This window comes from Betta splendens, chromosome 3 (genome assembly GCF_900634795.4).
Source record: "Betta splendens chromosome 3, fBetSpl5.4, whole genome shotgun sequence".
Taxonomy (NCBI): Eukaryota; Metazoa; Chordata; class Actinopteri; order Anabantiformes; family Osphronemidae; genus Betta; species Betta splendens.
Window position 1 is genome coordinate 5,721,337 of NC_040883.2, and position 21,987 is coordinate 5,743,323.

General features: G+C 41.8%; 3 protein-coding genes across 9 annotated transcripts in view; 1 reads left to right on the plus strand and 2 right to left on the minus strand.

Annotated features, from left to right (window-relative positions):
* Window positions 1-89: 89 nt before the first annotated feature.
* ss18l2 (ss18, like 2) lies at window positions 90-902 on the minus strand. The gene is made up of 4 exons (XM_029144602.2): window positions 739-902; window positions 517-593; window positions 342-426; window positions 90-255 (listed from the first exon to the last, which is right to left on the minus strand). The coding sequence occupies exons 1-4, from the start codon at window positions 805-807 to the stop codon at window positions 196-198; spliced, it is 291 nt and encodes a 96-aa protein (XP_029000435.1). The 5' UTR covers window positions 808-902; the 3' UTR covers window positions 90-195.
* Window positions 903-1,520: 618 nt separating this feature from the next.
* Window positions 1,521-7,082, minus strand: lsm14ab (LSM14A mRNA processing body assembly factor b). Its single transcript, XM_029145030.1, has 10 exons — window positions 6,763-7,082; window positions 6,059-6,222; window positions 5,538-5,685; window positions 5,162-5,356; window positions 4,972-5,055; window positions 4,404-4,580; window positions 3,905-4,061; window positions 3,679-3,705; window positions 3,231-3,459; window positions 1,521-3,124 (listed from the first exon to the last, which is right to left on the minus strand). Exons 1-10 carry the CDS (start codon window positions 6,884-6,886, stop codon window positions 3,101-3,103), a joined length of 1,329 nt encoding a protein of 442 aa, XP_029000863.1. The 5' UTR covers window positions 6,887-7,082; the 3' UTR covers window positions 1,521-3,100.
* A 605-nt stretch (window positions 7,083-7,687) lies between these two features.
* The window catches only part of LOC114851871 (transcription initiation factor TFIID subunit 4-like), a 60,772-nt gene continuing 46,472 nt past the window's right edge, over window positions 7,688-21,987 (plus strand). For 5 of the 7 annotated variants that reach the window (XR_003785262.3, XR_008694149.1, XM_029143718.3 and 2 more), the window contains exons 1-7: window positions 7,688-9,083; window positions 11,417-11,583; window positions 15,029-15,169; window positions 16,249-16,395; window positions 16,832-16,954; window positions 17,298-17,387; window positions 18,718-18,927. Coding sequence is in view for 5 of the 7 variants with exons in the window: in XM_029143718.3 (XP_028999551.1) it covers window positions 7,727-9,083; window positions 11,417-11,583; window positions 15,029-15,169; window positions 16,249-16,395; window positions 16,832-16,954; window positions 17,298-17,387; window positions 18,718-18,927 (2,235 nt within the window). In the remaining 2 variants the exon portion in view is untranslated. The remainder of the gene's footprint in view (window positions 9,084-11,416; window positions 11,584-15,028; window positions 15,170-16,248; window positions 16,396-16,831; window positions 16,955-17,297; window positions 17,388-18,717; window positions 18,928-21,987) is intronic. The other 2 variants (XM_055507283.1, XM_029143720.3) reach the window with 2 other exon arrangements.

Consider the following 21,987-nt stretch of genomic DNA (forward strand, 5'->3'; position numbering starts at 1 on the left):
ATGTCTTTCACACAATATTCAATGCAACATTAGTAAATTTGAACAACGTGATTCTAGAATAAATAAAGAGCAGAGAGAGAAAGAGCAGATTTAAAATAAAAATATATATTTATTATATTTTATGTAACACAATCGTTCGTAAATGCAAATGTAAACGGAAAACCACCCGTCCTAACGGGGGCCCAGCTGCCATCATCACGTCTCCCCGTGCCCGCTCGCAGATGATCCCGTGACTGTGGTTTCTCCAGATGTAGCCTGGAAACAAAAACCTGGAAATTAGCCATAGGTTCGCAGTTAAGGGAACAGTGCTACGTGTATAATTACAACACTAAATACTTTACATTGGAGCAGGAGGGCCTGGTGTCAAGGCTGGCGTCGGCTAGGGTTGCTAGATAAACGATGTTACGGTGCAGGATCTGTTGGTATCTTGTTGAAAACAAAAACAGCAGCTGAAACCTCCAAGTACAACGGACCCACGAGTGGACAGACCAACAAGACAACAAGTCCAAAACTTACTGCACACACTCGACGGCTCTCCCTTTCTGCATGTATTCAGTGATACATCTCACTAACTGGTCGTTTTCATCAAGCAGCTGGGGAGACAAAACAATTTATTTCATGCACATGCTAGCTAACATGTGGCTAACTGCTAACGCCTGCGCCAAATATATACGTGGACAAATAGGCGCTAAGTTTTATTATTTTTACTGCTTCATCAAATCACCGTTAGTGTCTTACTCTCTGTATTGTTTCCTGGTTGATTTTCGCCTTTCCTCGTAGTTTCTTTGGAACAAAAACAATCGACATGCTTGTGTTGTTGCGGCTTTTTTTCTTCTTCTTCGTTGGCGGAGTTCTTTCTTCTTCTTCGTATTTAACGCGGGCCTGCAAATCAACAAACAAGACGTCTACCGCCACCTTCCGCTGTTAAAAGTCTAATAAACTTGCTCAAAGATCAGCCCAATTTTAAAATAACTTCGTCTCACAACATTATGCAGTAACTCTAGTCTGATTGCGCAGGATCTGTGAAAACTTGGCTGTTCTAAATACAAACTTATTTCTTAAAAAAACAATCTTAGCAAAAGCTTTTCATTTGGACTATTTTTTTCCCTCTTTTCACTCCCAAAAATGCAAATTAAATTTAATAACCATTTATGATCTCAGTGACTGCTGACTTTTATATAGGCCCATTATCAGTGCTGCTTGTTTTTCAGAGATGCCCATGGTTTTTAAACATTACACGTATATACAAAGAAAGTAAGAAGTACCAAGGTAGGTTTTGTTTGTGACCCTTATGATCACTTGTGCCACCCTCAGGCCAAAATGTAAACATCAAGTGAGCTGTTGGTAATTTTAATTAATGCTGAAATTGTTATTGATGCATTAGTTACAACTTTCACCCTAGCGCCTTCAGAAATTCTGTTAAACAGCTTTATTGTTTACGAAACCTACAGAACATTGCTTTTTTTCTTTAATGTATTTTCAATTTAAAAATCCCAAAACAGACTGAAAACCACAACAAATATTGTACACAATTCTTTATTTGATGTAAAAACTAAGTTTTGCTGATATTCAAGAAAACAATCCCTGGTTTATCATTCCAGTGAAGAGGAGTAACAAACATATGAAAACTGCTCTGTAATACTTTTACTCAATTTTAAATGCTGCTGGTTTTTGCTCATGTAAAGTAATGGTCCCTACAGCTAACATGCAGTGATGAACAGTTTATCCAGTTAAACAGCACATTAAATAACTGGGCTGCTTGGATCTTGTTTGACTCTGTAGTGCTATAATACTTTTTTCAAAAGTTAAACAGGGGTTAAAAAAAGGACTAAAGAAATCCCACTGATCCTTCCATTACACTAGAACTGCAGTCAGTTATCCCTTTGTTAACCAGTCAGTAAAAAAAAAACAAAAAAAAAAACAACCAAAAACACACCAATCACATTGACAACAATGCAACAAGTGGATGTACAAGCACGGAACATATGCAAGACTTCTTTCAATCCATTTACAAGATTTCCTACTTTTCTGAAACAATCTTCAAATTACTGCTAACGCTTTAGGTTCCGCAGTGAAAACAGCTGATTGTAGAGACAGGGGGAAAAGCAACTCACTTGACGTCATAGCAAGATGATTAACGGATAAGAACACGCATACTTGCAGGCTAATAATATTTTAGCTTAATCAACGCTCACATTCTCTTATTTTTGGCAAAACAGTGAAGCATTTTTAACTTGTGCAAGGTCAATTTGACTGCAGGGTATAAATAAAAAAAACCTACAGAACATTAAAGAAATTCCAAAGGGCATTAATGTGATGATCCTAATCAGACAAATCAAAAAGAATGCTTTTTGCTCAGTCCACTCTGAAATATCTGCTCAAAAACCTACAGTCAACATTACTTCTAAAGCTAAGGCTAAATTCCACACAGTAAAGACTGGCTGCTATTTGTTGCCATCGTTAATGAGCCAGCTACAAACCTAAAGTGGAAACAAATGATCTAATTGGGGAGGGGGCGCAAAGTATCATAATGATTCTAAATGCTAAAGAAGACTTTCTATAAACTATACATGAGTGAGCCTTTGGAGCAGTGAATTGCTGGGGGCACTAAATAAGAGCTAGATATACGTACATTCATTATAATATTCAGTTCTTTCAGCTGGTCTCGAACTCTTTACTTCACTGAAAATGTAAAAAAGGTTTGTAAAAAGTTGTAAAATGGAAAAACTGAAAGGACAACACCAAAGCAATTGATCACAAAGTGTGATCCACTCACAGTATCAGTGGGGTTTCTGCACACAGCGATCAACATTGGCATGAAATCTACTAGACTGATGCAAAAATACAGAGTTATTTCAAAGAACAGTGTATTTACACGTTTTGCCCATTTTGTGACTGGTCAGCAAACAGAACATCTGGGTCAAAAAAACAAAAACAAATCATATCACCCAATTGTTGGACCACTAATGTGTAACAGTCAACCCTGGTGCTGTGACTGAACATTCATTCCTTCTGTCAATCGTAAAGACGCAAGAAGATGTCTTGACATGGATCAGTTTAATGATGGGGGATGATCGTTTGTGGATCCTCTGCTGCAGTACTATGCAGCTACCTTGTTATCCTTCTGGAGAAACAACAACAAAAACAGATTAGGACAGCCATTTCCACACACCATACTGCACACCTTAAAAAAAATAAATAAAAAATAAAATAAACTTAAAAGAATTTACCCTGTATTCAAAATCTGAGAAATCACGGCCTCCTCTGCCTCCTCTGAAACCCGGTGGAGCACCCCTGGGGGGCCCAAAGGAACCCCTGTTTACTGGCCAACCTCGTCCACCACGGGGCCCCATGAAACCTCTGCCACGGAAACCACCCCGTCCACGATGGTACCTCAGAGGGATGCCGAATGTCTCAGCATTCATTCGTCTCTCCTCAGCCCATGTTGGCCTTCGATCCCTGACAGACAAAGCAATAGGCATCAGTTGTAAAGGACAGATAGGACCCAGGACAGAACAAAAGTATGAACACTCAACTTTAAATGTGCTCAAACATTTCATTTAGTACTGAAAACTATAGAAAAATGTTGCTACCCGCCGCTTTAACAGTGGACAGCCCACTAACCACGTGTTACATTCACACAGGAAGTATAGCCCCAAACACAAAGATGCAACTTACTTTGAAAATCCTCTTTCACCTGTTTTACTACAACATAAAGACAAAAAATGATTAAATTAATCCTCATACCATTATACAAACAACAGTAATACAGACCAAATAAGCTTTCACTGCCTTAGCATTAAAACTCAGATTATTTAGTACAATTCGAAATCTGCTGGATCATCTCAAATTTAGGAGATTTAAGAGAATTATCATAAACACATTAAAAAGTATAATAAACTACCTTGGATCATCACAGGACAGATTATCGAAGAAGGACTTTGACTTGTCATAATAGCATGGGTTTGTGGCGGCCTCCTCCTCCTCAGTGGTTCCCTCACTGGCCAGATGTTCCGTATCAGCACTTTGCTCTCCATTAAGCGCTTTGTCAGTCTTGTCATCTGTTATGGTGGGAGGCATTTTGTAAACCATTAAATGTAGCCAAGATGTTTTCAGAAGCATCTAGAGACAGTGAAGTGGCGTCAGAACTGGGCAGAGACGAAGACTAAAAATCCATATTCTCTGTCATGTAAACTGATCTCCTTCACATCCTGGTTGCAAACATGTGAATTTTATAGAAATAGTCCAAAAGAGTAAATGTATGAACTCTAGAACATAATTATCTCAAGGAGAACAGATTATTAGATGTTACCATTTGACTTTAGATTATAGCAGAAGGTAAACACGCCAACACAGCCCAGCAAACTAGCACTACTCAAAACAGACCATCAAGCAAGTCATACCTTTTAGCCTGAGCTTGTTCTGCAGCTCCTTGTCAATCTCATCCTTGTGGAACTGGGCATTGGCAGTCTCAAAGTCAAAATCTTCTTCAAATTTCATGGCCATATCCCTGCGCACATTAACTTTGCCTCTGCTGCGGTTTCCTCTTCCACGACCTCGGCGGGTCGACTGTGCACCAGCTGACGAGAAATTTTGAGTTTTATTTAACTGTGCTTTGACAATCAAGGCACAGCACTATGTAAGATGCTTTAACCATGTCAATACAAGTTAATACAATTTACCTGCTGCTTATTTTAAGTGGAGCTTGTCATTAAGATTTAATAGTTAGACAGCAAATAAACTGTCCTGAACTATCCTACACTGTGCACTTCATGGTAATGTTAACACCTTCAGCATCTTTATATACACAGAATACCTCAACCAATATGACTCAAAGTAAACAACTGTATTTTACAAAGTAAAGCTTATAAACAGCTGCTACAGACCATGAAGTGTTAAGCATGGACTAAATTACAAATAAACATTATAGTGAATGGGATTAAAGAGTATTTTGAGAACCAAACGGCTTACCAGTTTGATGCCTATCTCTGGAATCTCTGGTTTCAACAGCAGCTTGTTCAATATTGGAATGTGAAACTTTTTGAACATCAAGAGCTAAAAAAGCAAAAGATGATTTAATATCAATTCACTTAAAAAATGAACTGACAATTTAACAGATTATTAAAGACCACCACACCATGCGCCTGCCAGGTGTATTTACCTTTTCTCTGCTCCAGAAGGTCTGGGGGCTTATGGCTGCCAGTGGTAGAGCTGGGGGCTCTAGGGGCTGCTGCCGTCTGACTCCTCTGTCCAACAGGAGCAGGTGGAGCTGCGGCTGGTGCTGGTGGGGCCTGCACGGCCTGCTCCACACTGGAACCTTTGGTTAAAGGGTCCAGCTTTGGGCTAGTGTGTCCTGCTGCAAAACCAGATTAACAGATTAAATGTTTCACCACAAGAAAATATACTATACTCAACTAGACAACAGCTGCTTTTCATTTTTCAAGTGTATGAAGCATAGTCACCATAATGTAAAATGGGATAATCTTTCAGCTGTGTCTTATCCATAAAGTGAATAAATAGTCTTAAACTAATCTTACCTCCTGCTCCAGCAGATCCAAACTGCTGAGCAGGGAGCGGTGTAACACCAAACTGGCTGTAAGGTGCAACAGGGGCTCTGCTGAATGGTGCATAGGGCCCAGCAGACTGGAAAGATGGTACTGCAGCATTGGAGGATCCGATTGACGACTACAAAAAACAGTCAGTATGATCAGTATAATAAAAAATGACATGTTAAAAAAAGACAAAAGAAAAACACCCCAGTCAGTTTTGTTCAGTGTGTTATGGCAGCATTCTGGTCAGATTATCTGCCATAATTAATCATATTGGCTGCACCTGTCTTGTTACTTCTGTGACAAACAAAAATGTCCACCACAAAGATGACAATTACTGAATTTAGCAATTACCTCTATTTACACATGTGCTTTGCCCTGTCATAATTTTTGGTGTGATAAAAACCTTCTGGGCTCTGTGGTCATACGCTACTTGGTAGTTAATTAATCTGACAATTAGGACACCTGTCAAGGACGTAGCCATATTTAGACTAGAATGTGAAACTTACTTGAACTATAGCAGGGTCCTGAGGGAGAGTGCTTGTAGCTTTAGGTGGCTCGCAAACTGTTAGGTCTTTGATATCACTTCCTCTGAAGATGATGTACTCAAATACTTCCTCGCGAGGCGGAATAGGCCTGTCAGTAGGCCGATCTTCTGTGCCAAATGAGCGAACTGTTGGGGGAATTCACACAATTAATATAAGTTTCTAGTATGTCTGAGTGATTTATAAGGTGAAACAGCATTAGATGTTTAAAAGATCAGTTAACCGAGGCCTACCAACTTCCAAACAACGAAGTACTACTTTAAAGAACTAATTGCCACGTGTGTTGATTTAGACTTAGTTAAATATTTTAAAAAAACATTAGCTAACAAGTTATCAAATATCACAAACCTCATGTTACAAATAAACACAACTTAGCAAAATCTAACAAAGTTAAATGGAACTGCAGCATTATATATTTGACATCAACGTGTGTTTTATTCTCCATTTCTAGTCACTCTGGGGAGCAGTGAGGGCTACATATGAAAGGTTCGTCCAAACACAACGTAAACAAAGGGGACAGTTACGACAGCACTACTTAGCTATTAATCGACGAGCTAACGGAGCTAACAACGCTGGATTTCTCCCAGTTTACCGTCGCTTTAAATTTGCCCAATACGCGTGAGAACTCTCGTGAACACTCTAACCTACTTCTCGGTTACTTAGCTTACCTTTAGCAAGAGCTACCGTCGAGTTTTCCGTATCGATGGTGTATAAAATTCCTTCATAGCGAATCTCGGCCTTGGAGATTAGGCTAATTTTGCTGCCAATATACGGCGTCCCTCCTCCACTCATGTTTGCCCTGTGGTTTTAATACACTTAATTCCAAAGATTTGGAATGTAGACGGAAGACTAGACGTTTTCTTTAAATATCTACGGCTTCCGCGACTGATTAAATGAGCTAAGAAGTTGTGACTCAAACCCGCTGGTCTCTAAACTGACTTCTACCACGACATGGCCGTTTTCATTTTCCTATGCTTTGCCGCCGCTAAGAATGTTGGGAGATGGGCCGCAGCTCATTCTTACAAAGCTGCTTCCTTATCGTCTTATTGTCTCGCGTTTTCAATAATAAAAAACAGTTGGGTGGAGAATACCGAATAAACACTGTTGCATACAAAATGTTATAAAAATTTTGACGTTAAACGCAGTACGTGCATCATTGCTTTTATTTAGTGAAGAGGATTTAGGACATTGCAGGGCGCTTAAAAAGGTTTGAGATATAGCCATTGAACCATCTCGCGACAGTTTACGGGATCCCCCCCTCTCCACCCTGCATTAACGCTGATGCCAGAGAATCCATTTTTATATGGAGGAAAAATGTATAGGCCATTGATAAATACTTAATTTGTCTTTGACCCACAACGAATTCTATTTTAACCATAAACCCCGAATGTTAGAAACACAGGACGCATTGCAAACTATGTTGCGTATTATGGTTTGGGGTTGTTATGTAATTGCACGATGATTACACTACCACGACCGTTTTCTTTTTATTGTAGGATCTGAAGAGAAAGAGAAAAAATACAACTAGGATGCCCCCTCAGTTAATGACGTCAGATTCATTCCCACAATGCCTAGTAACACGCAGGCGCAGTGTTGGGGGGAAAAAAATAAGACAGCTATCTGTGATCAGAGATGGCGGGCGCCTCCGACCCCCTGGAAGATATGCTCTTTTCAGAGGTGGATGAAAAGGCTGTGAGTGACCTGGTGGGCTCGTTGGAGTCACAGCTTGCTGGCCAAAGCAACCCAGCAGGTAAAACTGACGAAAACGGAGGCGCTGGCTCAGTGGCCCCCGCTAACCATCACTTAGGAAAAACGCTACCAGCTCCTGTGGGCACCACAACAGTAGAACAACAACAAGGACGGCGTAATAAACCCGAGATCCGCCAGGAGCTCAACTGTAATGACGCTAGCCCGGACAAAGCTGTCACATCTCTCGCGGTGGGTGGTACTCCTTCTGTCGGCGACCCTTCCACCACTTCGGCTGCCTGTGCGAATGCCACCAGCGGCGCCTCGCAATCACATGGAGCATCCATCACAACACCGACTGCATCTGGTGTGTCAACTTTGGCGTCTCCGTCAGCCAGCATCAGCACCGCATCCAGCCGGGTCTCCAAGGTTACACCCGGCGTAGGCGAGACGTCGACGGAAGCCAGGAAACGCACAACCACACCGCGGAGGAGCGCCTCGGCTCGGATCAAGAGTTTAAACGGCGCCGCCGTCACTACGAGGAGGAACAGCAACACAGCTGTGGTGGAAAACGCCAGCTCCGTGGATGCCGGTGCAACTAGCGCAAACTCTACCGGAGCGCCGACAGCCCCTATTAACACCTCCACCTTCACCCTGTCTAACGCTAACCTGCCCGTCGGTCAGTCGGCTATTGCTCTTGACCGGGGCACCCCCACCATCGCTCTGCATAGACTCCCCAGTCACATTGTAGCCAGCATAGCCCAGAACGGCAACGGGACCAGCGTGTCGGCCTTGGTCCAACAGGGCGCTCGCATTGGACCCGTCCCCTCCACAGCTGCACAGGAGAACCACAGCACAACCGTCACAGACACGGGGGCTTCCAAATTAGACGACTGTCAGTCCAACATTGTAATGTCGAGTCCGGCCGGCAGTGTCAACTCTGCACTAAACACTGTTTCCTCTGCGTCTCCTGTTGTCACACCTACAACTACTACAGCAGCAGCAGCTACGACAACAACAACAGTAACGCAGCCAACGGGCTCTGTCCCAGCTGCTGCTTGTGTGACAGGGGTGGCAGCCAGTTCTGCGTGTGGAGCCGCTCAGACCACATCAGTCACTACCACTATTAGCATGGTCAGACCCCCGCTCCCCACTCCAGCAACCGCTGTGGCCACTGCTGCACAGTGTCAACCCCGTCCTGGACTTGCAGCACCTCAGAGGATTGTAGCCCCCCAGCTGATTGTCAGACCGCCGCAACAGCAGACGACCATACAGCTGCCCCCTGGGTTTACCATCCCACCGGGTAAGGTTTACAGGAGGGTGGAGAGAAGGATGAAGGTGCAGTTTGCACCAATACAAGTGTTTGGTCGTCCTCGTTTTTGTTCAGTTTGTGACAGTTTGTTACTATGTTCCTTCCAGGTTATAATGTAGACACATTGTATACTGGTGGTAGATCATGAACTAAAATATGCCTCTTGAGTCATGCACTTATTCACAATAGCTGCACTGAGCGTGGCATGGGTGGCCCCTATTCAAATCAGTAACTTCACTCTGCAGTAATATTATGTTGTGCCAGTTGTGCAACAGGACGTGTTAAATTCACACCAAGCATCCTCGACAGTGACATTTCAAATGGAAACCAGTATTCTGAAATAAATGATTAAAATGAATTAGACCCAGCTTACATAAGCTCTGCAGTGTCATTTAGTTGCATATTTAGTTATTTGGCTGATGTTAAGATCTGCCATAGGCCATTTATAAAAATAATTACTTTACGAACCTGCTGTCTGGATGCATACAGAATTATGTATGTATACGTTTACACATGCGCTGTGCACATCTAACCAAACACTGCATGTATAACCAGCCAGTTAAATGCAGCCACTATATCTTCGATACTGTATGTACAGTCACCAACATTCAAACATTTACATTTCATTATAGTGAAAACCTCCAAAGAATTGTGGAGCAATTTATTTAAAACAAAACAGATATTGCAACATTTAATAAACAAACTCAATTGTTTTATAAATATAGTCAAAGTTTAAATATTGCAACATGTTGCGTATGCAACAGAGATGAATGCAGTAAGAGTTTGAAGTTCAAGTAACACTATCATCACTAACACTAACATCATTATATAGCGTCATATATGTTTCTATGTTTCTCTTATGGAGAACAAAGTACTGTGTTGTCTGTTCCCCTAGTGTTATTAGTGTAAGGTGCACAGGCCAGCACCTCAATGCCCAGCGAAATGGTGCATATGTGTGGGGCATATTTCATGGAATCAGCACTGTGGCCTTACAGAAACAGCATATGTACGGTATAGTTGACTGCAATCCAGCTCGGTCTTTAACTGAAAATGTATGGCCAGTCAATCAGACAGTGCCAATTACAGACTGCCGAGCTGCTGATATTTTGAATCAGGAGCAAAACTGGATAAAGAGACAGCCTCACTTCCTAAACGGTTGGAAAGTGTGATTGAACCAACACAACACACGTAATCGCTCGTCTGGCCAAACTTTTTCGGAGTGTGTTGATTGAATCAAACTCTAAAATGTTCTTTGAAAACATCTTGTAATGTTGGAATGAGGGTGGAAGGAAAACAACAAGTACACAACACCTGTGGAAACAAAGCGGTTGGAAAAAGGTTTCAGGTGACACCAACATTCCACAAGTGTGCAAAGCTGCCATCAAAGTAAAGGGTGGCAAGTTTAAAGACTTGAAAATGAAAATATAGATGGAATATATATATTTGGCTACATATATATATGTATTATATATGTATATGTATTATATTTGTTGTGCCATAATTTCACAGTCCTCATTATTAATGTGCATTGTTGAAACTTAAAATAAACTAAATAACTGAGGTGGGAGTGTGTCCAAAGGAAGGTAGTGTAAACTTAAACATCTTGTTACAAAATACTGCAAATAGATGTTTGTAATATTTGTAGTGTCCCCAGCGTTTTGGCAGCCACAGTGGAATGATCATTTCTCACGTAGCAACTAATAAGCAGCTCATATTCCTTTCTACATTGTAAAGATTGCTGGTAATTGGCGTGGACAGTGGTAGTTTATGTGCTGCTGAGTCACCTCACCTCAAGAACAGTGTCTCTGTCAGCCAAGAGAATTATCAGAATCTGCTATTAACCTTTCTGTTGACTTTGAGTTAATAAATAAAAGATAAAAAGACATGCAATTTATAACACATTTGTTTATCTTTGCAGAAATTTTGTTTCTTGATTTGTCATAGGCTTTTTCACAAATGTGCTACTTTATTAACTGCATTCTGAGCCTTTTGGGTGGACTGTTATTAACTCATGGTCACTCCTTCAGTCTAATTTCTAAACCTCAGGCTGACATTTGTGTCTTACTTCAGCAAGGTCTGGATCTTTATTTCATTCCAAAGCAATAATTTTATAAAATTAAAATGATGTTGTAAGCAGTAGTATATAATACTGCTGTTCCAGTGCTAAGTCTGTATCGGTGTCAGTGGCACGCAGAACTGTTATGCACATCCAAACTATATGTGCATATTACCTGTTGTTGATTTTACTGTAGTAGTGTTAAAGACTGTGATGTTGTACGTACTGTAGCAAGTCTTTCTAAGTCATGTCCCCCATTGTCCTTCAGGTATGGTGCTGGTGCGCACAGAGCTGGGCCAGCTGGTGATGGTACCTCAGCAAGCGTTGGCGCAAGCCCAGGCCCAAGCTCAGGCCCAGGCCCAGGCCCAGAACAACATCTCCCCACGACCTGCCACACCCACCACAGGAGCCTCTTTCAGAGTAACAACCCCACAGGTGAGACTGCTGCACAAGATGCGTGCCAGCTGCCGCATGTTGGCTTTTGTTTTGCCTCTCTCATTTGTATTCATGGCTCCCTTGAAGAAGAGCAGCAGCCATGCTTGGTTTAATTCAAACGAATCAATCAGAGTCCTTAGATTATACGTATTACTGTTTACTACACGTCTTCTGGTTGTTAGCTTTGCTGCTGCAGAGGGCGTCCGCCTCAGACCTCCTAGTATTGTGCCAACGCCTGTGGGTGTGCCCGTGACCTAGTAGTGACACAATGAGCTCCCTGCTGAATATCTGTCAGCGTGAATACCACAACTGGTAACCTTTGTCAAAGCCAGATTCAGATGGAGAACCTTGGATCTAATTGTCTGTGGATTCACACAGAGGATGTTGGGTGGGCGCCGCCTAATTAAGGGAATTTTTAGTTTTAGACCCTAATTGGGATATGAATAATATGTCTGACTGTAATTACAATGACTAAAAATCTTGATTTTTTTTTTATGTATAGATTAGGATGAGATTAATAGGTGATTTAATGACTCGGCTTCTTAATGACTCCATGGGGTGCTCTCATCAAAATTAAATGAGCTACTGAATCTTTAATGGAAATTTACTTTTTATCACCTGTGGATACATCATTCATGTACAAATTTGAACTTTTGCCAGTAGCTCCACTCCTTTGGAACATAATTGCTTTTAAGATGAGGTTACCACCCAGGTCATCTCCCACGGATTCTCTGTAAATCAGAGTCGGCAACCAAAGCAGCACGGACACAACAGTGACAGCGGAGCACTGATAAAACCAGCTAGATAACAAATACATCTTTGAAATCTTAGATCATCATATAAGATAAATATGGCAAACTCTAATTTGGTTACTTTTTGGTTTATAGTCAATGAACATTTTGTAAATTGTATTCTTACAGGTTATAGTATACAAAATAAAGACAATTTCAGCATATCTTTTACCACTTTTTTACAATGGTCGTATATCAAATCATAAACCAACATTGTCTCTTACTTATAATATATATATATATATATATATATATATATATATATATATATATATATATATATATATACTAAAATGTAGTTATTAACAAAACCTTTTCTTTGACATCAAATATATTTTATAAAATTGTTATGAAAAAAAATACTTTTTTAACATAAACTAAAACACATAGGTGGAAAGTTAAAAAAGTCTGAGAAAGATTTTAAAGAGTTTAGTCCTGGTCTTTGAAACCTAAAAACATATGGCAGGACAGAAAAGCGTGCAATTGTTATTGTTATAATTGAAAGAAAGTATCAGGTAGACAATGCTAGGACAAGGAGGCTGGGCAGAGCAGACTGGTCATGTTAGCACAAGTTGCAGTTGCCTAATGGATATATCCTCTATGTGAAATCAATGCTTGGTGTGTGTCATGTCAACAATGGCCACAGAATGGAAAACTGAAAAGTAAAAGGAACCTCTGACAGTAATTTATAATGAAATCTTAGCATTAGCATTAGCTTAGAGGTTTTAGTGTGTTTGTGTTGACATCATTCAATCTGTCTGACATACTGTACTGACCACAATTTTATTATGTACTAAAAGATATTTGAAAGTGTGAGATTCCACTTCAGAAAACAAGAAAAGATTACAAAATAGAGCATCACTGTACAATTGGCTTCAAAATAACACTTGATTACAGTCATCTGGTCTGATAATGGTCTGCAGAAACCAGTAATAACTGCTTCTGACAGACGCCTGTTATTTATTCTACACCAAGGGCTTAACGAGAGCTCAGGCTTTAAAGCTCTAACACCACAGATCTTTGTTCTGTCCTCTCTGGGCTGCAGGAAAGAGGCCTCCAAAGACCTTTGGCCCTTGTTTGTCATATCGCTAACTGCAAGGTCGGGGGACTGACACAAGAGGGCAGCAGTTCACAGCTTTGTTTTTCAGTTTGGCAGAACTGTGGTTTGTCTTTTGTTGCTTTCGTAGTGAGTCGAGCTCATGCGTTTATTCTGCTATTTTGAGCTCTACTACAAACAGTGTCTACGAAAGTAAAGAGAATAAATGACTGTACACGTATATTACAGCACAGCTGAACCCCGGTTCAATCTTCAATGTTATGCCTCGTCATAATCCCCATTGCAGTCACCCATAATCTGGGATCCTTCCAGATATTTGCTAACTCTCTCACCTGACTCTCACTGGCTATGTTGAATCAGCCTGGATTAAAGCTCTGATCAGTTACACCTCCCCACCTCCTGCCTCTGCACTCACATCCAGCCAACCTGTATCCATCCTGATATGAACCCCTCTCAAAGAAGGCTTGCAGACTGTCATCGCCTCTCTTAGTCACGCTGATGACAAATTAGCGGGTTGCGGCGTTGCCGTCTCCACAGGAAAAGCAGTTGCGGGGAAATGAAAGGGAATGGTGTTTATTCCCAGAGCTCAACCCCTCTGTCGGCCTGTCACTCTTCCCGTGACCCTGAGGGGAGAAACGGAAGGCATCCTGAGCTTCCTTCCTTCCATACCTGTTAAATCATTCATCATCCAACTGCCTGATTATTTTAAAAAGCTAACAAGACCTTGGTTCTCGGGTGTGTTTGTGTCTGTTGGTGTGTGTGTGAGAGAGAGAGAGAGTGAGAGGCATAGCTGGCGGTGGGATGCACCCTATGGCTCCTACCACCCCACCGACCTCCTTACCCCTTCCACCTCTCATCCATCTCACACTCATATTCCCCAGGAGTTCAGTGCAACGTTTTTTTGGATTGTACAGAACTTTTAGAGGAGGGGGATCTCCCTCCTCTTCTTTCCTATCCTATTTCAGCTTTTTGCCTTTAGTGTTGGTTTGTGTCAGATGTGTCCTCCTATTTGCTCTTTATTATGATACTACAATAATAATAATACATTTTTAGATGAAAAAGATCATTTTACATTAAAGTGCCTCATGTATTCACATGAAACTCTTGTTTCTAATAGAACAGTGTCTTTGCAGATGGCTAATTACGCTAATGTCTTTCTTGGTGGCATCTGTTGCTCTAATTATTATGGTGGGTGCAGTGTATTTTTTGCACATTATCACTGATGATCAGGCTGTTCTAAAAGTAAAATGACTCCCACTGATTCTATTTTATTAGTTCAATTGTTACATTTCGTAGCAACAGGTAAAAGCACTGACTCCGCGTCCTGCCGCTGCTCGTTGCTTTTCTGTTTCACACTTATCCTGCTGACATCTACCTTCTTCCTGCTGTTCTTTTCTTTTTGACTCCCCAATGTTTTGCCTGTTTTCCACCAACGTCCTCCCCACTCCCTCTGAAACGGATTGTTTCTGCTGAGGTGCTTTTTATTTATCTATCTCCCCTGTTCCCCTTCTCTTATCTCTCTCTATATCTTTATGATCTCATTTACCCTGAATATCGTCTCTGCCTATTTGTTTGTTGCTCTGTTTATTTCCTACAGTCTCCTGTGACCTCTCAGACTCCCAGGCAGTGTCCTTTGACCCCAGCCAAGTTGGTACCATCTCCCTCTCCCACTCCTTCCAGCCCTGCCCTCCAGACCTCCTCCTCTTCTTCTTCTTCTTCCTGTCCTGCACTCCGCCCCGTGAGACAAACGCTTTTTCTCTTTTCTGCCTGAAAATTTCTTGCTTTAACTTTTTCCTGATGAGCAATGCCAACTAATATTTTAGCCCTGTAGTCTTAGACAGTAGTTTGTAAACCAGGGACAATCTGAGCAGCAAAGTGAAAAAAATGAAGTTTTCTTCTTATTGGATAATAAAATAAAGGTTTTAATTGTCCTGAACATTTACAAAGATGCCATTTGATGTTATGATTAGATTTAGACACAATACTAATACACATAATATATTATATACTGTATATATTTTTTCATACATAGTTTCAGAATCAACAAAGTGTACAAAAAGTGCTGTACACTGTTATTTTAAGTTGAACTCTTGCATTCTGCAGAGACAAATCTCTGGAGCCTCTATTAAATCTTTTTCTAATAAAAAAACTTAAAATTTCCTAACTATTTACCAAATTATGCAGCTCAATATCTATTTGACCTACATTAAACTACACATCCGCGTCCTACATACGTGGATTCATGTAAGCGTGGACCTTCCCACATCGATATGTGTCTGGAGTGATTAGACCCTAATGTGTCCTCTATGCATTTTGGGTGCATTCACACCTGTATTTAGAGCTGTCCACTGATTGTATCACATAAGATGTATTTTATTGCCAAGTGTGAACAGGCCCTGGGAGCTTCAAAAGAGGTGATGAGGGTTTTGGAGTGAGAGACTGCTGATGGCACTTTTTCTGTTGGACAAAATTTATGTTTTGAATGTGAAATATTTTCTAGTCATTCACTGACAGCGAAAAACCAGATAGCACGTAGCTCATTCAGATTTACGAGTAACTAATCTTAACGGCACAGTGGGGGTTCCTCTTGTCAGGTAGATGATTATTAAGAAGAGCTTTGATGGCCTCCTGTCTTTTCAGCCTCCAGCTTGTTACCACCTTCCCTCCTTCCTCCTTGTCTGTTAAGCAATGTTCACTGAAGTCAGGACACCAGATGTGACAGGAGCGCTGTGGCGCCTGCCTCCTGTTCTCTGTGGCCTTGCTGCGAGCAAGGCGTCACGTCCTGTTTATCTCTCTGTCTCTTCCTTGCTCTTCCAGAAGGGCCCCGTGGCCATGGCTGTGACGGCTCCGCAGCCGACCCCCGTGGTTATGACCCCCCAGGCACCGGCCCAGGCTGCCTCCCAGCCAGTGCAGCCTGTGCAGACGGGCATCGCCGCGACCCCCGGAGCTCCTGTCGTGTCCCAGGTCTGTTCCCTCAGCTGCCCGAGCCGCTTCGCCACAAACACCACCACCCACGCTCCGCCCTCCAGGGTGTGGGGACTGTCACAGCTGCCAGCAGGCTGGCTGTGTCACAAACGCAGCCCAGGACCCACTGCCTCACACAGCTGGCCATGGACAAAGAACCTCACACATGCCCACACACGTTTGCAATCACACATTCACACAAAGTGCATGTACCAACCCAAGGACATACAGATGCAGACATGAAGGCACAGACCCACTACCTGCATGCGTATGTAAATGCTCAGTGGCAAGTTCACATATACGTGAACACATATGAAGATAGAGACAACATAGAATCTAGAATCTGTAAACTCTCACAAAACTCCCTATAAAAATCTTTGTGACCCCCCCTAGCTTTTTAAAATGAGGTAAAGCATTATCTTTATACTCATTACAGGAAATGCAAGAGAATGTGAAGAAATGTAAGAATTTTCTTGCCACACTCATCAAGCTGGCGTCACACAATTCTCCGTCCCCTGAGACTTCTAAGAACGTCAAGGCTCTGGTTCAGGACCTGCTGGTGAGTTACAAAGAAAAACAGCGCCTTTGACACTAATTGTATTCAGTTCAACATTTGCATTGTGTATAAATACTTTTTATTTCATGTAATATTTCCATAAGCTGCCCTTTATCAAAGGCGACTCTTTCGAGGCCATGCTATTGTTAATTCTGCATGTATAAAACTGCAGATTTTAAGTAAAAAGTCGTTTCTGTAATGTGTTGTTGTGCTACTAGTTTTAAACCTCTAGATGGCAGCATGAAACTCATTCCTCAACCCTCTCAGAATGGGAAGTTCGTGGTTCTGGTCATGTGCTTTTTTTGATTCATGCCACGACTGTGGGATTTATGCTTTTCTTCAACAGGATGCCAAGATTGAACCGGAAGAGTTCACCAGTCGGCTGCAGACTGAACTCAAATCGTCGCCACAGCCTTACCTGGTGCCCTTTCTCAAGGTGCTTTGTCTAAAACGTATTCCAAGCATGAAGCAACTCAGAGAGTTGTTTCCTGAACTTTAATTATATTTAACAGTTGACCCCTTGCCTTGCCCTTCTTCTTAAAATCCTACACTCTTGGCCATAAGCTACTTTTTAACTTGACCTCTAAAACTGTTTCTTTAACTCTTCTCTAATCTGCCCCTTAAAATCGTCCCCTAGCTCGATCCTTAAGCTGATTATTAATAATATTTTCCTAAACTGACCCCCTAAAGTAGCCCTTTCCCTGGCACCAGGGCCAGTGATGGCTGGGCCTGAAATTAGAATGATACACATACACACAAACACACCCTCTGGCCTGACTTCTGACTGGGTGACAGTGGCCCCCACAGCCGTTCGTGCCAGTAGCCAGCAGGTTTCTGCAGCCAACCGTGATAAGCGTCACATCACGGCGTGCAGCCACCCAACCCTGCCACAAACACATGTTGTCAGGCATCGTTAGGTTGTTTGCGTCAAAAAAACGGCCTGAAATAGCCTAAATAGAGCAACATCACTACTTCAGGTTGGCCGTGACAAGGGGCTAGTTTTATTTTTTGTCAAATACAATCTCAAACAAACGTCAGGTTACTTCCTTTAGCCACCTATGGTCAGGCCAGATCATCTTGCGGACTAAGAGTGTAAATCTAAGTTCTGGGGTACTTTATATAGACTGAACGGAGAAGTGATGGGAAAGTCAGATTAGTTATAGAGTTATAAAGTGAACAGAAAACCTTTCATGTCAAATTCAAACCATGGCCTAAACTCAGAATCGTTATCTACTAATAGATTTAAAAACAGGACCAACCACGAACAACTGTTTTTTTTTTTTTCTTACGTGATTAAAACGGCAGCTTGGTCCATTAATCACTCAACAGCTTATAGCTAATGGTGTAAGAATCATCATGCCAGGAGTGGTGGCCTGCTCTGTGGGCCAAAGCCCTGCTTTGTGTTTAAGGATTTAATTTAGTATTTATTATCACTATCTGCACCTCCAGAGGCTGTTAAGTACCACAGTAATTTGTTCATTCATTGCAAAGTGAACATGGATCCTGTGTATAACTGTTATGTATGTGCACCAAAAATACCATCACTGCATATTTAGATATTCCTGAAAAGCAACTTTGACATCAACTTCAACATAGTGCACATCTTCTATAACAATCACATTTGTCATATTTGTGGCACCACCAAATCTGGTTCTGGTACAAACCATCTAATATTCACAGCAGTGCTTCTTTATTAATGAATGGCATTTCGTGTGCATTTTTCGCTCCATGACTATAAACTCTGGCCTTTCTCTGTCCATCAACAGAAGAGCCTCCCGGCCCTGAGGCTGTCTTTGCTGAATAGTCAGCAGTCCCTGACCCAGCCCCCACAGCAGGGAGTCAAACCCGTACCCGGCGGCACCCCTCCTGCCATCGTGGCTGGGCCAGCTGTTTGCATACGCCACCCTAACAGTGTCAGCACTAGTACGGGTGCCAGCGCGCTGCCCGCTGGGACACTCGGACATGCAGCTGCCATGGTATGTAAGGAGCACGCCAACAGTCCCAATGCAGACTCATTTTTCCTCACTGTTTACATTCACAGTTTATATTTAATGGGGACAGGGGACATAATAATGGTTGCAAATTGCACAAAGCATTCCAGCTTCATTACATAGATATTTGAGTATTTAGAGACTGAATCAATGGAATAAAACACATCAAAATAAAGCTTTCATAGTCTATAACATTATAAATCCTCAAAAGGGTCTCATCATTTCATCCCAGCAAAGGTGCACAGAGACGTGCATGTAAAGTGTAGGAGGGTGGGAAGGTTAACGCTGGTGAGGGAATAGTTGTTACAAATGTTTACCCACAATATTCCTACACTCAATGGATGAGCACTAGAATGTGATGGTTGCAGACCTGCGGGGTTGTGGATGATGTGTGTGTGTGTGTGTGGGGGATCTTACACAAGGCAGAGTTATCAAGCTGGAGAGTGTCACAGTGCAATGGCTGGGAGTCACACAGCCAACAGTGTTAGAGTCAAGCCCAGCTCACAGACTCATGTCAGAAAGTTTTTTTTTAGGAATTTTTAGATTATGGTTATTATTTCCTGTTTCCTGTTACATTCACATAAATCTATATATGAATACTGCTTTATGAATAAAACTTCTGCAAAATGTGTTATTATTACACACATGATTTTTTGAATTTTTCTATTTTAGGAAAATGGGGTTTGAGCTTTATTGATACAGTATATGATATGTTTCAATGCAAGAAATAGTCTAAAAACCTTGCTGCTGCCTTTGTGAATTCTCTTGATTTGAAAACCTAGGGGTAGTATCTATTACCCCCTGCCCATCCCTGCCCTCCACAGACCTGATCTACTACGGTGAGATGAATGAACTATGGAACAAAATGGAATGAACACAAAGTTATTACAACATTAGAATGATAATTAAAATGCTCTAATGGCATAAGAGCTTAACTTCCTTTAGGTGCATCATCAGACAGTTTCAAGCATTGCACTCTTATTGGAAAACGCGTCTCAACATCCAGCTGCATTTAATGGACGCCATCTGTCTTACGCACTCTTCTTCCTCAGTGTTGTACATCTACTGTGATCGTTAGTGGCACCCACAGATTGTGAGCTAGCGATAGCGGGAACACAGCTGAGGCTGGGCCAGGTAACCTGCAGGGTCCAGCCCCGGACACGAAAGCCGCTCATCATCTCGCAGCTGGGGCACATTACCATGAGTGTACAGTATGCACACAAACGCCCAACATCATGAAATCATGCAATGTGGACGGGTCAAACCAGGTCAGAATCACATAGTTTTGGTCCATGCTGAGGGGTGGGCAAGCTAGAGGCTTCTCTGTCTCGCATGCATTTTCTCTCTGTCTTTCTCTTACTTTTCCTCCTCTTTTTTTGTCACAGTTCTCCATCGTAGCTCTTTCTCCAACTTTCCTTTTGTGTTTCTTATATTTTCTCCCCCTCTGCTCTATTCCCATTTCTTCCCATCGGTTCCTCTCGCTCACTGTATTCCGCTCTTGCATTACTCTGCCGTCTCACTCCCTCTCTCTGCCCGTTAACCGTTGGAGGGTGAAGCGAGGTAACTAGGTCAGCCCCTGGGTCAATTTTAAAGCAATGTGGCGGCCGCAGTCTATGTCCAGAACATGCCTCTGGTCTCACACACACACACATGCGCGCACACACACAGCACCAACATGAGCTATCACACAAAACATTAGTAAATGATTGCCTCTGGCACCTCAACAATCTGAAACTAGACAGCTAGTTGAATTAGGCTAAAAATCTGCTCTAACTACAGCAGCACAGGAAACATTTCTGGGAGTCTCACTGTACAGTACATTAGAGTTAGAGTTCCGTTCTTCAAGGCTTCTTCTATACACATAACTCACACCGCTACACATGTTTCTTAGTGATTTGCAAAATTGTCCAAATGTAACTGGTGATTGTTTTTGTGATATAAATTATAGCAACATTTTAAATTAAATTATACATTTAGGATGGAAAATTCGAAAAAAGGTTATAAGTTTAAAGTGTTGTTTGTATTTTATATAATTTTAAAACCAAAACCAAACAAAAACGCAACCAGTAATGGAACTTATTGGACCTTAACCTCCCTCAGGGCAGATGATGCAGGATATGAGGCGAATAGACTTGGTGAAACAGTGAATGAGTGGCGAGTATTAACTGGGACACATCACTCCACAGCTCTGCATTCTTCACTGCGCCAGTGTGTATAAACACACTGTTGTATAGCTTTATTGCATATGGTGTGTTTGTCAATCAAGTTCTATCAGTACAAAACTATCAGAAATCATGGAAAGCCAGCAAAGAAAAATATAAAACCTCATTAGCTTCCATATGTACAGTATGTGTGTAAACAAGTTGTCACTAGATGAATGCATGATATAAACCCACTTAGGTATTAGAATGATGATTGTAGATCGAGGCAGGAGAAGGTTGGAGATCTGCTTTTAGTCTTTTCCCTGGTTTCCCAAGTTTCAACCTGACTTTTTCCTCCTCTCTTAACTGTGTCGCTGGTTGGCCAGAGGTGCTTGCTACTGTATCTCTGCCTGAGCTGAATGCATTTTCCCCTCCCCTCCCCTGCAGTGGATCTCTGGGAAAAATGGCCTCTGTCTTTTTTTTCAGTAGCTTGAACAGTAATATAGCATGTGTCAGGGAATAGAAAACAAGGCTAAAAAATATGCAGCAAGAAGCAAACTGGTGGGAATGGATGACTGAGCCTGAGGCCCGGCCCGTGGCTGCTACCGAGGAAGGAAGTGACTCTAATGGCCCAGCCCATCCACCCCCCTTGCTCCTTCTTCTTCTTCTTCTTCTTCTACCACTTCTTCACTTGAACTACTTTTTCAACATGGCCTTGACTTCTTATTGCTTTTGTCTTATCTGGAAATACAAGCAAATGTAGGTCATGTACAGCGACAGGAGTCCATCCTCCTCATGCATTTAAATTGATCTCCACATTCTCAGTGAAGGGTTAAGAGAGCCTATAGAATCCGTCTTCCTTGTATTTATTTTATGTCTGCCCTGCATTACCACTGCAGACATT